At 51.9% G+C, this 16,318-nt stretch overlaps 2 protein-coding genes across 7 annotated transcripts in view; one reads left to right on the top strand and one right to left on the bottom strand.

Moving 5' to 3' along the window:
• Window positions 1-5,147, top strand: part of LOC123828683 (nebulin related anchoring protein) — a 66,107-nt gene extending 60,960 nt beyond the window's left edge. For all 6 annotated transcript variants that reach the window (XM_045853764.1, XM_045853761.1, XM_045853759.1 and 3 more), the window contains 4 exons: window positions 1,761-1,868; window positions 3,003-3,314; window positions 4,064-4,195; window positions 4,775-5,147. In XM_045853764.1, coding sequence (XP_045709720.1) covers window positions 1,761-1,868; window positions 3,003-3,314; window positions 4,064-4,195; window positions 4,775-4,879 — 657 coding nt within the window. In that variant the 3' untranslated portion in view covers window positions 4,880-5,147. The remainder of the gene's footprint in view (window positions 1-1,760; window positions 1,869-3,002; window positions 3,315-4,063; window positions 4,196-4,774) is intronic.
• The window catches only part of HABP2 (hyaluronan binding protein 2), a 33,722-nt gene continuing 22,429 nt past the window's right edge, over window positions 5,026-16,318 (bottom strand). The window contains exons 5-13 of the mRNA XM_045853765.1: window positions 15,850-15,966; window positions 15,010-15,129; window positions 14,376-14,547; window positions 13,158-13,255; window positions 11,793-12,048; window positions 10,540-10,682; window positions 9,701-9,835; window positions 8,016-8,161; window positions 5,026-5,629 (exon numbers count right to left, since the gene is read on the bottom strand). Coding sequence (XP_045709721.1) covers window positions 5,465-5,629; window positions 8,016-8,161; window positions 9,701-9,835; window positions 10,540-10,682; window positions 11,793-12,048; window positions 13,158-13,255; window positions 14,376-14,547; window positions 15,010-15,129; window positions 15,850-15,966 — 1,352 coding nt within the window. The 3' untranslated portion in view covers window positions 5,026-5,464. The remainder of the gene's footprint in view (window positions 5,630-8,015; window positions 8,162-9,700; window positions 9,836-10,539; window positions 10,683-11,792; window positions 12,049-13,157; window positions 13,256-14,375; window positions 14,548-15,009; window positions 15,130-15,849; window positions 15,967-16,318) is intronic.

The raw sequence follows: 16,318 nt of genomic DNA, 5'->3' as shown, positions 1-16,318 counted from the left end.
ACAGAATAAAAAACTCAGGGAGAAGCGATGACCACCAGGCACAGAGCGCGGAGGGCAAAGTGACCTGGAGAAAGGGAGCCGGTGCCTCGGGGGGAACCCTGGTCTGGGTCGTGCTCTCGAGGTGACCCTCAGTCACAGAGACTCAGAAGCTGGGGTGCACTGGACACTGACGTGGGGTCACGTTGGAGACCGACACTGTGAAGTTTGCTGTCATTGCCTCCCCCGGGTCTGGTGTGGACCAGGGTCTCGTTGGGGAGGTGCTGGCTGTCCCCTCTCCGGGAAACGATGAGTGTTTTGACTCTGTTTGCTACTCTGAAATTTGTGGGACCCCCAGACAGGAAGCCCTGTGCTAAAGAGGATGGCAGGTCTGTTGGTTTCTGAATGCCCCTTCCCTTTTCTATGGCTCCCAGCCCCGTCTGCTAAAACTCAACAGTGACCCAGGAAATCTCATCATTTGTGCCCTGTTGGAGATCCTCCAATTAGGTGATTACCCCGGTGATTCTCAGTGACCCTTGATCACAGTAGGCAGTTGGCTCCTGGTTTGTGGTGTTAGATCTTGGAGTTGGAGGCTAAGATGCAGGAGAAGGTGGACAGCAGGACACGGAAATGATGAGATCCATCACGCTTGGCCCAGCCCTTGGTGGTCCCCTCTCATTCCAGGCCCCGTTGAGGGTGGGGGAGGTTTGTATCTCTTTATCTGCCACTGCTCCTTTGCTCAATCCTCCCTGCCCCCGCCCCCGCCAACCCAATCCCCTGCAGAGCAGAGCCCCAACCTTGACCTCAATTTCCAAGTGACAAAAGCGAGGTTCCGAAGGGCGCCCGGACATGCCACATGCCGTGGCTCAGAGAATGAGCGAGCAGCCGGCGCACGCTGGGGCTGTCACCGTATCAGACGCTGGTGATGTGCCCCTCCTGCCGGCTCCCTTCTCTGGGGCTGAACAAAGGGCAGATCCTCCACTGGGGTCTCCGGGTGATGCCTTTCACACAGCCGTTCCCTTATGTTGAAAAAAAAAAAAAAACTAGCTACATGGAGGCATGAGAGATTTTGATGCCTCCGTTGGTGATGTGGGTCTACCTGAGGACTAAGGGGATATGACTCCAGACTCCCAGTGGGTGTGTGAGAACAACTTGAAAGAGGAAGATGTGAAATCCATGGGTTGGGAACTCGGTCAGGTTCTTGGCAATCAGTTTAATTCAGGTGAAGGCTCTTTTCTTACTCAGTGCGGGCACCGAGGGTGCAGGTGGGATGCAGCATGCTTCCTGGTGATGGGGGGACATGGCATCAAAGGCAGCTAAGGGGCCCTAGGAGGTCAGTGGAGCTAATGGACACATGGGTACCAGGTCCCAAGGAATAGCCCTTTCAGCATGTGGGAAGAAACTGAGCCCTTGAACTTCCATTTCTGGCGTCTACAAGTTGTAACCCTGAAGCCCTGAAAGTGAATGCCAGCACAGCAGGGAGGTGGGCAGGGGCTTCTGATACCAACAGGGGCTTCTGGCCAATGGGCCAGACCCACAGACCCCGTGACCCACAAGAGCAGGGCCTGGAGCTCAGGTTGCGCTTAGACCTGAAGCCCTTGGTGGCCAGCCGCGCCAGTCCCAGAGCTGGGGAGGGCCCAGGATGGGTGGGGGGCCATGGGCTCTGCCATTCTGGGCACCCACAAGGCAAGGGTTTGTGTTTAGAAACTGTGCCGCTGAGAACCAATGACACAGCAGACACAGAGTTACTCTCTGCTTACTTTCTCTTTGTTTTCCTTGTCTAGAAAGTCTACAGAAACTCTTGGGAACAGACCCGGGCTGGTGGCTACGACTTCCGGTTGGATGCCATCCCGTTCCAGACTGCCCGGGCATCCAGGGAGATCGCCAGTGATGTAAGACCTACCCCCCCCCCCCCATCACCTGTAGGTTTTATCCTGGTTTCCCTGGTTCTGTTGAAAGGCAAACCATTAGGAACCAAAACCGAAGGAGTATTTCAAAGGGATGAAAAAATAGGCTTTGTTTTCTAGAAGTCAGTTAACACGTGATGGATTTGTTGATCGGTGGGAAAGGGCCTTCTCTTAGCCGATGTACAGTGTGATGGGGTGAAAGACACTGGGCTTTTCCCCTTGACTGACGTGAGTTCAGATCCTGGCTCAGTCACTTAGGAATTGGCTCCGTGGTCTTGGGCGAGTTGCTTAGATTCTCTGAACTCAGATTTCTACACCTGGGAAACAGGATTAACACTTGTCTCCTAGGATGGGCGTGGGATGGAAACAGGATGGTTTAGAGGGTCATGCACAGAACTGACATTCAAACCATGGCACCTGTTACCATGGATGACAAAGGCCTCCTGACTTATTGCTGGTCCACAAGGAGACACACACAGAAGTCAAGAGCAAGCATTTAGAAAGATTTTGAGCAATTAGACATGTGACACCCATACTTGTGACCTGTGGACGCCTCTCACCGAGCAGGGGGGAGGCCAGCTAGGGTGTTTTCAAATGCATGTGGTACCACTTACACAGTAGCTGCACACGGTAGGACTGCATATTGGGCTTTGATGGACTGGGTATTAAAAAGCCAACCAGAATGAGTGTGGTCCTTCACCGTAGATGGTTTGAGGAGCACTGGGCTGGGTCCCTGAAAGCTGGAAAGAACCAGAGGAAGAGCAGCTGCCGAGAGAATGGGTGTATGTCTCTTCCCGCTGGACTACGAATTACAGCAGCAGTAATACCAGGAGCCACCACTCAGTGCCAGACATGACACTGATCCCCCATGTCATGGAATCTGCTCCATGTCCCTTGGGGTGTAGGTCATTCTCCTGTTTTATCACATGGGGAAACTGAGGCTCAGACAGACCCAGTAACTGGCCCAAACCACACAGCTGGGAGGTAGCAGAGGGAGATGCAGATGGCAGGTCTACCTGAATCCAAAGCGGTGCCCTTCACCCGCTGTAGACTTCCTGCTGAGAGTCCTGCAGGGGAGGGGTGGGCACCCAGACCCCTCTCTGCTCTTCTGACCTGCAGTTCCGGTACAAAGAGGCCTTCCTGCGGGACCGGGGCCTGCAGATTGGGTACCGCAGCATCCGTGACGACCCCAGGATGAGGCACGTCCTCAGCGTCGGCAGGCTCCAGAGTGACAACGAGTACAAGAAGGACTTTGCTAAGACTCGGTCTCAGTTCCACAGCCGCCCGGACCAGCCCGGCTTCCTCCAGGCCAAGAGGAGCCAGCAGCTGGCCAGCGACGTGTGCTACAGGCAGCCCCTGCCCCAGCCCACCTGCGACCCGGAGCAGCTGGGCCTGAGGCACGCACAGAAGGCCCACCAGCTGCAGAGTGATGTGAGCTGCCCCCTCCTGCCTGGCCAATGCATTTCCTTTGGTGCCTCTTCCGGGGAGATGGCTTTGACCTCGTGCTCATGTTGCCTCTGGGAGGAGCCAGGCTGAGACAGAGCCCAGGGCACCTCATATGTTAGTTCCCAAAGAAGTAGTAACAACTACTGCTGTTTATCCTGTCCTTACTGTGGCCCAGGCTGTGGTGCCAAATTCTTTCCAAGCGTTGTGCCATCTGGCCCTCACAACGACCCCGTTATTGCCCCATTTCACAGATGAGGAAGCTGAGGCTCAGAGAACTTACATAACTTAGTCGAGATCCCACGGCCAGTAAGTGGCAGACCTGGGACAGGAACCCCCTTTGGTCCGATGTGAGAGCCCAAGCTCTTGGTTGCTATGCCAGTTTCCAAGGGGTCTTGGCAGCTACCCAGCCCAGCCCTGGCACTTTTCTCTCTGGGACGAAACTGAAGCCCGGAGGAGGGAAGTGACTTCTGTAAGGCCCCAGAGCATGTTAAGGTGGGAGCTCGGACTTGAACCAGGTCTCCGCATCCACCGCCCCCATTGCCACTCCCATCCCGTGAAGGGAAAGATGCCGGGGGAAGTGACAGGCTGGCCAGGCCCACAGCGCACTGGGTCGGGCCTCAGTCAACAACTCAGGCTCCCTCTCATGGCCGCCTTTAAGCCTCTCTGCGCTGTGGCCAAACCACCCTCAAACCTGATGACCTAGTCCTCTTCCTTCCCCCTTTGTTTTCCCCAAGGTCAAGTACAAATCAGACTTGAACCTGACCAGAGGTATTGGCTGGACCCCTCCTGGCTCCTACAAAGTGGAAATGGCTCGCCGGGCTGCAGAACTGGCCAATGCGAGGGCCCGGGGCCTCCAGGGGGCTTACGTAAGTAGCGAGGTGCAAACCCGCTCTGGTCCGCGAAACCACGGGGAAAGGCAAGCTTGCTGTCTCTCTTCAAACTTCATGTTTGGCCAAAGGCCAGCTGGCTCTAAAGAAGTGTGCAATGCATCTTGAGCAAGGTGCGCAATTTCACGGGTCTGAGATGACCAGGAGGCTGACGCCTGGGTTAAATGTCCTGCAGGGTTTTCTCTGAAGTCACAGCCATTAGTTTGGCGGAGACGAACCTGCCAGGGCTACATCAATCCTGGGCCACGGCAGCCCAGGCTGGGCCGCCTGCTTGCTCATTACATTCACAGAAAGGGTCAGGGACTTGCTGGCTACAACAGTCTGGGTTTTGAACCCGACTTTGTTCAGAAGAAAGACACCACATCTAAAGGAGAGATTGGCTTTGCTTCTTGCTCATTCTTGCCTTGAGGATCCTTTTTCTAGAAGAGGGTGGTGGAGGGGAGAAGGGAGGGGTGGGTGAACGTTTTAAATGCTCCCGGGGTATCTTAGACAGCTTATCCTGTGGGAGCAGGTGGGAAGCTGCATTCTGACTGAAGGAGGTGTGTTTGATTTCTGCAGAGAGGGGCAGAGGTTACGGAGGCTGGAGACAATCAGAGGGGGGACGTGAACCCAGACGCCACCGAGATCCTGCACGTCAAGAGGAGGAAGGCACCGCTGCTGTGAGCAGGCAGTGTCCACCCAGGAGTCTCAGGGGAGATGCTGTGGAGGACACGTGCACGCCAGAGATGTGCTCAGGTGGCTCCAGCTTGGGCGAGCTGGGAACGCACCAGCCCGTGCTCTGATCTGCCTTTATTGCAATAACAACTCTGTGAAAGCAAGCACGAATGCTGTATTTCTGGGTCCCTTCTCTAACACCTGGAAGTGGGGGGCTGGGTCTCTTGTGGACCTCGAGTGTCCGGGGTGAGGAATAAAGATGCCGAGGTGACTCCGACCAATGCTGAGCGTTCTGAAACCCCGCATTTACAAAGGTCCGCGGTGGAGGCAGTCAGTGAACGCTGGTTTTCTAGAAGGTGCCGTTATGTGAAAGGAAGCAAACAGTTCTTATTTTGAATTGATTCTGCCAGTTCTCGGGTGACTGGGAGGGAGCCCGACGGAATGGTGGAGGTGTTGGTCCCGGACGCCCCAGGCCGGCGGCAGCTCTCTCTGCTTCGAGTGTGGACCCCTCGCGGGGGGCATCCTGGGGGCCCCACTGAGGGGTGTTCGCTGCTGCCCACGAGGCCTTGCCTCGTCCGAGGCTCCGGAGACACCTTAGAAACTGCGCTCCCTTCGGATGGTGGTTTTGATCCAATCCAGGAATTTGGTGACGAGGGTGTAGACCCCTGGCTTCTTCCCACATTCATTGCCCCAGCTCACTATCCCATAGACGTAGTAGGTCCCGTTCCTCTCACAGGTCAGAGGGCCTCCAGAGTCACCCTAAGGGAAGAAGAGCAGCTTTGAGAGTCAGAATCCACTAGGAGACACGCCACCTCCCAGGAGGGCATGCCGGTGGGTGATGGGCTGCGCTGCTCTGGAAAGCCGTGACAAGGCTCTTCCTAGGACCCACGAGACTCAAGGCTTCGAAGGGAGAGAAATAAATACCAGCACAGGCCCCTGAGTCAGCAAGGGCTTGGCGGAGGGGCCCCAAGGCTGGGGCCACAGTGCCACGGCCACACCCTTACATCCAGGCTCAGTCATGACTATTGGCAACTCGGGTATCACGACTGGGAGTCTCAGGGGCCCTTGACTTATTCCAGCGGAGACCTGGGGGCCGGTGCCCAGTTTGGGTAGAGCCCTACCAGGACCCAAGGTCACACACAGGGTGGGGCGGGCAGGGCTCAGAACCAGCATGGCTTAGATATTCACAGTGGCTTACAGGGTTAGATCTCCTGGAGTCCAAAAAATCAGGCCTACCACCTGCCAGCCAGCTGGGCCTGTTTCTCACACTGTAAACTGTGGGTAGCAACAGAACACTCCCCCTACCCCCAGGGTTCTTGGGAGGGTTAAAGCTTGTAAAGCACATAGAACAGTGCCTGGTTTATATTCAACCTCCAAGCAAAGTGGTGGGGAAGAGGATGGCTCTCAACCACACGCTGCAACTGATAGGATTTTTAATGAGCTATCTCTTTTCATCTTAGCCATGGCCTTATGGTCTTACGGATGCATTGATTCCATCTCGTAGCACAGGCACCTGAGGTGGGAGAATTATTTCCGTGTGATGGGCTGAATGTTTTTGCTACTCTCAAATTGATAGCTGAAGCCTAACCCCCAATGTGATGGGATCCGGAGGTGAGGCCTTTGGGGGGTGATTAGGTCATGAGGGTGGAGCACGGGATTCACGTCCTTGTTAAAGGGACCCTGGGGAGCTCGCTCTCTCCCCCAGCCACATGAGGACACAACGAGAAGTCGGCCGTCTGCAACCCGGCAGAGGGTTCTCACTGGGACCCAACCACGCCGGCCCCCTGATCTCAGATTCCCAGCCTCCGGAATGGTGAGAAATGCATTTCTGTGGTTTAACACCCCCAGTCTACAGTCTTTTCTTGTAGCAGCCTGAGCTGACTAAGCCGTTTGGTGACTGATAAAGGTCACAAAGTAAAGGACAGAAGCATGAAGTTGTGGAAGTTGTTTAAACCCACAACTGTCCATTTCCAACGTCTGCAAGCAGAGCCCTTGCAAATTCCTAGGGAATCCAAGAAGCTGCTTTCTTCCTCGTCTTCCAGAGGCTTAGGGCAAATTGTACCCATCTGTCTATGGCCCTCTTTTGAAGAGGTGGATACTGATGGCCCCTTGGGAAGGGGCAGAGGGATACAGTAGAGCCACAGCCATGATTATCCACCCCAAAGTTGGCTCAGGTCCAGCAGGCAACTGTTGGGCCCCTCTGTGGGGAGAAGCTAGAACTTGATTGTGACTGTGCTGGGGTTTCCAGGTGGGCGGTGTGTGCGGACAATAACCAGGATTTTCTAGACTGGGGTATTTTTGGGAGTCTGGGAAGGACATTTTCTGTGTGATGTGACCTCTCCAGGGAGAGGGACAGTGGGAAGTGGACTTTGACTTGGGGCAGAGGCTTGAGGTCACTCCAGCCCATTAACAGAGGCGCCACTCTGTCCCCCTCCAGCAGCCTCTGAGTCCCCACAGACCCGAGCAGCTTGGCTTCCAGCAAGTCCTAGACGGTGGGGGCTGCTGGGCAGGGCCTTGGCCCACTGTGGGCACAGAGGGGCTGCTCAGAGAGGCTTCTCTTGCTGAGGCTAACTACGTCTCTCTCTCTCTCTTCCTCTCTCTTTCCCTCCCTCTCTCCCTCTCTCATATACACACTTAAATCTCAGTGATTTGTTAGTTAACATCGTAAATTCTCTGGGCTTCTTATTGTTCTCCTGGCCACTGACCTTCTGGGCAGTGCTCTGCTTATTGGGACTTCAGACATGCCGCCCAGCTCTGCGGCCAGAAGTGCCACCTTCACCTTTAAACCCCGTGGAGCAAGGCTTAGGTGTCTACAGACCAGGATTGTTTGAGTTCCTGCTCTCCCACTTACCACCCCGGTGCTGTAGGCCGAGATGACAGTGGTAACGACGTCCCTTTGACCAGGGTGTCACAGAATTAAATTGAGCAATGCAGGCAAAGCGACCACTCTGGTTATTGTGCTGACTCATCCTGGATTGATATGGTTCAGATGTGACAGAGGCCAGGTATGCCCACCTGTGCCTGTGCTTTATGGCAGGTGGGGTGGTGCTGAACCTGTCTCCCAGCCCAGGGCTCTAAGGCACCTCTATGGCCAAAGTAAGGTCCTGCCAGTCCCTTGTTCCCCAGGTGCCATGCGAGTCTCTACCTGGCAGGTGTCGTGCCCAGGCTTCTGAAGGTTTCCCGCGCAGATCATGGTCTCGTCAATCATGCGGTTGTAAAGTTGGCGGGAGTTGCACATAGAGTTGTCAATCAGCTTGACTTTGGCATCCAGGAGATGTCGGGACCCTTCCCCTGTGGGGCGGAGGAAAGAGCTGGTCACTGTGGGGATTAGGCTGGCACTCACCCCACCAGAAGCCGCCAGCTCTGAGCTCAGGAAGGAAGGGTTTTTCCAGGGCACCAGCAGAGAAGCCTCGTCTGTCAAGGCTGGGGGCTCTTGGCCCGTAGCCTTCACCACAGCTTCCCAGACCTTCGATGCTGCACTGATCACAGTGGAGCAAAGTCATTTTTCCCTCCTCTGCCTCCCCGACTAGACCACGAGGTCAGGAGGGCAGGGAGGGTGTCTTACACCATGTTTTACTTTCCTATGACTAGCGGAGGGTTGGCATGTAGAAAATTTAGTTATTTACTTTTTAATGTATTAGTTTGAGGGGGAAAGAGGAAGGGGAGAGAGAGAGAGAGAGGAGAGAGAGAGGGAGAGAGAGAGAGACACTGATTTGTTGTTCCACTTTATGCATTCATTGGTTGATTCTTGTACATGCCCTGGCTGGGGATCAAACCCGCAACTCTGACATATCAGGACAATGCTCTAACCAACCGACCTACCTGGCTAGAAAATGCTCAGTGATGAATGAATTTCCCTGGCTGAACATCTCAATCACCTGCTTCCCAGAGCAGACATTTCCCCCGCTAGAGAAGCTTTAGTCTGCTCAGCCCGCCCTGGTCAGCACGCTGATGGGGAAAGGGTCAGATGGACTAGAGTGGAGACAGCTACCGAAAGGGTTAACCCTAAATCTGATCAACCAGGAATCTTTTTTTCCCCAAAGCTTTCGGACAGATTCATATATTACGTGTCACTTTGCTATGAATACAGGCTTATTTAAAGCGATTCCCACTTTCCATGATTAAGGATGTAATTTCTGGGGAAGAGAAGTCCATCTTGAGTATTTCGGAAAGACTTAAGATACACTTACTTCTGGGTTTTGTGTATTAGAAGCTAGAATTTTATCAGTACTATGAGGAAAGCAACCCTTTGGTTGCTTTCTTGAATAAGACAAGCTCCAAAGATGAATTAAAAGTCTGATTTAACAAAACTTCGTAACACGTCTACTAAGATCAATGCACTGTTAGAAAGGCAAAGATGAAGGTGATCTGATCCCACTCTCCAGGGGCTGACTTCACCAACATCTCTGCAGAATTCTGTCATCTCCTGTTATCGTGATTCTGAACCCAGGAGGTACGTATGGTTATTGGAAAACGAAAACTCAGATGTCCAAGTGACAAAGCCAAGGGTCTAACACATCTGACTCCACAATTCACCTTCTTTCCAACGTGTCCTCTTCCCAGTGCACTTGGGGAGGGTGGAAGGTCTTCATTCTTGATGGAAGTCAAGGATCCAGGGGTAGGAGCCAGGGACAGGCGTGGAGATCAGGGACCACACCTTAGGGGTGATGAGACTTAACTAGGGCTTGAGAGATGAGGCGATCTCCTTCTTTTGATACTATGTGTTGATATACCACTGATTTCAAGTTCAGAATGGCAGCTGAGTTTGCCCCTTTCGTTTCTAGTTAAAGCAACTCACCTGAGTCTAAGGAGCTACATGGCCAGACTCACCTGTTTCTGTAATGCCCCAGCCAGAGATGTGGCATTCAGTCTCAGAAGGAAAGGGACCATCGGGCAAACATACAGTCTTCACATATTTGGATTCTAGAGCACAGTGACCATTCACTGGCTTCAGCTTGAGCAAAGCTAGGTAGAGAGAGAAAGGGTGAATGGGTGATGCTATCCTCCTTGTCCAAGAAGCATCCACTTCAGCTTAATTAGAAGGGGATTGTAGCAAAGCCCCACAAGCCAATGCCTGAAGAACTTCTTCCTGCACCATTTACATTCTTTTAACTTCTACCCGGGAGGAGCAACACGTTAAGCTGAGAGTAACACCATAAATATTAGTTGAGTTCGAAATCATTTTTACTTGATTTAAAAAACAGCATATAAGAGGGATAATAAACATATTGAGGAAGGAGAGAGAGGGGGAGGTGCCATGAATGGAACCTCTGGGCAGTAAGCAGCTTAGGTGTGAGGTGTGCATGGGGCCACGTGCACATGCTGTAACTTAACACCCAGGAAGCTGAGAGTCGTATGCCAGTGCTCCCATTTTACAGGAGAGCAAACTGAGGCTAAGAGAGGTGAAGCTGGGTAGAAAGTGGTGGGGCTGAGATTCAAGGCTGAGCTCTTTCTACAACACAACGTTCCTAGTGTCTCTTCCCCTCAGTATAAGGGCTTGTGCACGTTTATCCACAACACTAACCTTTACGAATGGAAAAGCTCTGGAATAAATTCTCTATCTTATAGGGTCTATGAGGGACTACACAGAATCAAACCTTAGCTTTCCATAAGCAAAGAAACCCACCCAGGACAAGACCCATGGGAGATCCATGCTAGAAGAGACTTGCCAATATCATTGTAAGGAATCTCATCTATTTCATGATAGTGGCTGTACTTGAGTATCTTCTCCACATTGAAAGTCTGCTCATGGAATTCTGTCTTCTCCAAGTCCTGGTCCCCTAGCACCACTCTTAGATTCTTGGCTTTTATGCTGCGAAGGAAAGTAGGATGGTCAGGAACCAGCCCTGGCACTTGAGAGACTGGAGCCAAGCCCAGGCCCTGCTTCTGGTGAACTGTGTGACCTTTGACAAATGACCTGACCTTCGGCAGCCTTGATTACGGAGCCTCATCTGGTAATGGTCACCCTGTTCACAGCATTCTGCTGTGTGGTCCCAATGAGGCAACATGAGGGAGCTCTTTGATTAATGGAATGGTCTCTAAGTGTAAATGTAAGCTGTAACCTGTATCCTGGGAGACCTCTCAGTCCTCCTTCACTTTTCTAAAGAGCAGCCAATGAACATTCTGAACAAACATTCTTGGTAGATGCTAATGTTTGCATGTTTGTCTTCTCTTGAGGAATACCTCCTAGAATCCTGGAAGAAATTTTGTAATAACAGGGCGGTCTGGAAGACCTTCAAGGCCACCACTAAGACCTGGGTTACCTGGCACCAGCACTGGCCATGAACTTAGAGGACTCAGGGGAGGTAGTGATTCTTCAGTCTCCCCAGTGGGTTCTGGCTTCTCTGAGGCATGTGAGACTGAAGACACCTGACCCGGGAGGCTCACCGGTGATGGCGTCAGATGGGAGCACGTTCTTATTTTTACCAGGGCAGGACTACAGAGGTTACAGAAGCAGGGAGGTCTGGGTTTGCATCCCACTCACCTACTTATTTACCATGTGACTTAAGCCCAGGTGCTACACCTACGCAGGACTCGGGGTCCACGTTTATGAAATGGGAGTAATGGTCAACTCTTCCACAGCACTAATAGCTACAGAGCACTTGCTCCGTATGAAAACCTTGCTCTGTGTGAAGTTCTAGGCATTGGGGACACTATAATTAATAAACAATAAAAATCCCTGTCCTCCCTCAGCCTGTCTTCTGGTAGACAGTTTTGAGGATTAAATGTCATAAATACGTGGAATTCGAAGGTAAGCATTCCTGGACACAGCAGCTCATTTCCCCCTGGTTTTAAGGAGCCACCTTTGGGCCTTTGCAGAGCCACGGATCGGGCCAGAGCTCCGAGACGCTGCTCACGTGGGCAGTGGAGAACACCCCCGCAGTCTCAGCCACCCTGTCCGCTGCCCCCGGCGGGCACCTACTCAGTGCAGTGGGCGGCAGTGAGCACCCAGCAGGGGTGGATCAGCGACCCCCCGCAGAAGTGGCCCTTGGGCATGAGGGTGCTCAGTGTCAGCGAGGTCTGCAGGGACACCTGCCACGGGTGCTTGCCCGCCGTGCTCTTAAAGCCTCCGTAGATCCTCTTGATCTTTCTCTCTGTGACCTCGGTCTTCCCGCATGAGTCGAAGTCCTGAAGCCTGGCCGGGGGCTCCCTGGGTCCTCCCTCTGGGTTGGTGATGTCTGTGGGACACAAGAAAGACAAATCACGCCGTCTAACCCCCTGCAGGTCCTCAGAGGGACCTTGTTAGAGGTCAGACTCTGAGTCCAGCAGCTTAGCCACTGTCCCGAGCTAAGAGACTGGTGCGCGCAGGGTGGGCATGTAGTAGGTACACAATATTTGTTTACTGCATTGATTCATATGAAGTAGGTCTATAAAATTAACAATGATGATGTTGCTTTTTCATTTTTATTTACGTGTATACAAACACACAAAGACATATGTGTAAATATATAAGTCTGTCACAGAGTGTGTACTCAGCTAGTCATTAATGCACACATGTATTTGGGAGCCTTCTTCAGCACATGGGGAAAGATATCCAGATGAAGTAGAATGGGGGAAATAAGACATTTGCAAAGGTAATTCTCATACAAAATGCCAAGTTGTAAGGGTGGTGCCAGTTCCATTCCCTGGGGTTTGTAAGGAGGGGGAGAGAATAGAATACAGCACTTGGGAGATCATGAAGGACTTCCTGGAGGAGGCGCTGCTTGAGTTTGTTCTCAAAGAATGGTGGACTATGGACAAGAGCAGCTATGAATGCAGTTGTACAGACAAAAGTAACCATAAGAGCAAAGGCTCAAGAGTGAAACTGTCCAGGGAGGCAGTCCCACTGATTAGTAGCAGAGGGTGCATTGTTCCAGATGTGGGTGGGGAGGTGGGCCGCACAGCCTGGAAGGAAGACTGTGAGGCTGGGTTCAGGCCATTTTGCATCCCGAGAGGCTCCGGGGGCCCAGCCAGTGTTTGAGCACCACCGTGCACCCAGAGCCTGGCGTAGTTCCTGGAACACGGCAAACAGTCGATGAATATTTGCCGAGTGCACTGACTTGGAGTCAGGAAACGTGAATTTACAGTTGGACCACTGCCCTGAATTTACACAGCTATTCACGCCTGCTCAGCATCCCAAGAGGGGAGCAGAGAGCAGAGGGTGGGCCAGTTGGCTTGCCACTGGAATGGGGACTGGTAAAGCAGGTGTGCTGGGACAACAGGGGTGGGATAGGTGGGGGACCTGGAGCATCTGTCTGTGGATCCATGCCCTACTCACGACCAGGGTTCTAGACAGCCACGGTCTTACCTAGGGCTGAGCAGGCTGAGACATCACAGTACTCCCATTTCACCTTTGCATTGTTTACTTTAATGAAACACCAGGGCTTTTGGTCTCCATCTGGGTTTCTAAAAGATAAAATAAAATAAAATAACCCAAGGTCAAGGCTTGATAAACCCACTGGACCTCATTATAGGACCTTTGGGTAGGAGAGCAACAAATTCTGTTGTGTCCCCTGAGGTCATATGTTGACTCTGGAATATTAGGATGCTTAGAGTTTTGTTTTTTTTTTTTTTTTGGCAAAACTTCAATTTCCAGAGGAGAATCTCAATGACCAGGAAGTAGCTCACAAGTCTTGGGCCAGATCCATGGGACGCCTCAAACTGTTTGTAGGAAAAGAAATGAGATCGCTGTTGAAGATCCGTCTTTGTCAGGAAAGTGACATAGAAACACGGTAAAAGGAGGGCTCCTTGGCCCAAACCTCCCAGTTCTATGCACAGGAAAGGCTGTTGAGGGGTCACCCTGAAGACAGCCCCATGAAGGGAACAGCTCGAGTGAAAGTGGAAGATAGCATGTGTTGTGTGCAAGGGAAACCCTCCTGCTTAACAGAACCAGTTTAAAGCCATACAAAGAATTCCTGCCCCTTACAGGCAGATCAGAAATGCCCTTGGCCTTGGCTAGACAGTCAGCAGGGAGAGGAAGCCAAGAGAATGGCCTGGAGGCACCCGAATAGGCAGAAGGGAACTTGTCACTGTCTTCTCTCGGGAATACCTGAACACCCTTGTGTTCAGAGACTGCAGTGCTCACCAGACACCCCGTTTTCTCCTCTCGATTTCCCTCTTGAAGTTATGGGGGACGTTGTGGCTATTTTTTGGTCAGTGAAATATGTGTGAAGAGATGACGGGTCATTTCTAGGTTGAGGAGGTAAAAACAAAGCAAAACGCATGCTCCATTTTTTCAGTTTCTTTTTTTCTTGCCCTTCCTGGGTATTTGAGTTACTTTGTGAAGCAGACTCCTCTTACCCCACCACCAACCCACATGATGCACAGTATTAGTGAGAAATAAACATCGATGGATTCAAGCCACTGAGGTTTGGGGGTTGTTTATTACAGCAGCATAACCTAGCCTGTCCTGTGTTCTATCTCAAAGCTTCTAAGCTGTGAAAACTTGGAGCATGGGAAAGAGCCAAACCAACCCTTACACTGACATGCAGATGAGTCTGAGCTTAGGGGAGAAGGTAATTTTTACCTGCAGAAGTTGTGCTCCCCAATCCCGTGGGTCTCCGCATCCTCCATAAATGTGTTGTAACGCTCTTGCAAGAGGAGGTGGGAGTTCCAGTGCAGGCACGAGTGCTGGTTGATTGTCCTACTCACTTTCCCTCGGTAAGAGACACCATCTTCAACATAGCAATCATCAGAACCTCGGGGAGAGCGGGCAGAACCATGAGAACAGAAAGCAACTGGCATGCTGCTCCCCAAAAGGACTTTGCATGCATAGTAGGGGGTGAGAGTATTGGGCCTGAATGTTGATCTCCCTGAGAGGTTACTGCAAAGTCCCAGAAACAAGGTGCCTTGGATGTCCCACATTTAACCCAGCTTGAGATTCAGTGACTGTGGGTGGATGGGTGGGTGGGAACTTAGTTACTTAATTTTGGCTTGCCCAAGACCTGGCGGCAGGTGGGCTGAGGCCCAGGGGATGTCCAGGTGTGTCTGACTTGCCTGCACTATATCCCAAACAGACCCCATGCCCTCAAATGAGGCAATAGCGGAGTTTGCGAGTCAACTTGTGTCCCATTCTGGAGACAAAACCCAAGCAGAAAAGGATTCCAAAGGCCTCGGTGGTGGCCCTGAGGTTCTGAAGAAGTGGTGGCAGAGACCCATACCTATTTCACAGAACTTCCCCTTGAACTGGTCGGGACAGGTACAGGTAAACCTGGATCTCTGCCGGTGCCGGGAGCAGGTGCCGCCGTTTTGGCAGGGGTTTGGCCTGCATGCAGGAACCGCTGTGAACACAGGAAGTGGGGCTGGGGACGTCTTCAGAGGGAGTTGCAGCTACATCTGAGATGATGAGGAAACACTGGTGTCCATCCTTTCACAAAAGATGAGTCACCCAAGGGAGAGGACAGACCCACTGACACTCTAGAACATATACATACACGGATGAAGGCCATGTGCCCAAGTGTATGTGAACAGGTGGGTCACTCAGTAAGAGGTAGCAAGAGGCATGGCCTGGGCAGGAATTTGGGGATCAGTCCGAGCTAAGCTGAAACTTGGCCCTGCCTCTTTAAAGCTGCGTGACTCTGAGCAAGTTCGTCAACCTCTCTGAACTTCAGTTTCTTCATCTGTAAAATCCTTCTCTGTAGTTGTGTTTTGGGGAGGATGTGAGACAGCATGGAAACCTCCTGGGACAGTGCCTGGCTCACAGCACCAAATCAATACAGATTTACTCCCCACCACCGGCCATTCCAGGAATACACGAGGGCTGCCCTCCTGGAGGAAAGTGATTTTTAAGATGATTGTTTTTGGGTGGGAAGGGACACAGATCAGTCAATTCTTAGTAACTACCCAGGGATGATGAATCTTAAAAAGTCCTAGTTATAATAGCCACCATGGATGTTATCAAAACATCAAATATATCTGACTGCCCCCCAGTAGGGTGAAGAGACCCCAGGCAGAAGCCAGGGCAGAGAAAGCCTAGCATAGAAGGGGCTGCCGGCACTTACCTGTGGAGCAGTCTGGACCCCTGTAAGGGTGTTTGCAGGCACAGCGGTAGTAGGGAGGACTCTGAATAACAAGACATTCCCCATGGCCACATGTGTTTTCTCTGCACCTGTTTTTCACTGCAGAAGATCCATAGAAAAGAAGTTCCAAAGGTATAGGATATTGCACACCTGAGCAGTAGTAGAATGTTTGGGGGAGGGGTGGCTGGTAGAGTGTGTGCCCCTGTCCATGGTCCTGAAAGACTGGCAGCTCCCTAGACAAGGTTTTTCTCTAATCCTCGGCTCATGGGTGATTGGTTTGCAGGTCCTTCCAGAGTTCATGGTCTTTATTATTCTCCCTTGACAAAAACCATGATAATTTTTATGCTTTTAATAAATAGAGCTGCCACTGGAGTTTCTCTACTTCATAGCTGATTTTTTATTCCATTTCCAGTTTTCCTCAGTCTTCTGAGAAATTAAGGGATGAACACAG

Source organism: Phyllostomus hastatus, unplaced genomic scaffold (assembly GCF_019186645.2).
Source record: "Phyllostomus hastatus isolate PE091 unplaced genomic scaffold, TTU_PhHast_1.1 phas_scaffold_1066, whole genome shotgun sequence".
NCBI lineage: Eukaryota > Metazoa > Chordata > Mammalia > Chiroptera > Phyllostomidae > Phyllostomus > Phyllostomus hastatus.
This window is presented reverse-complemented; position numbering and strand designations above follow the sequence as displayed.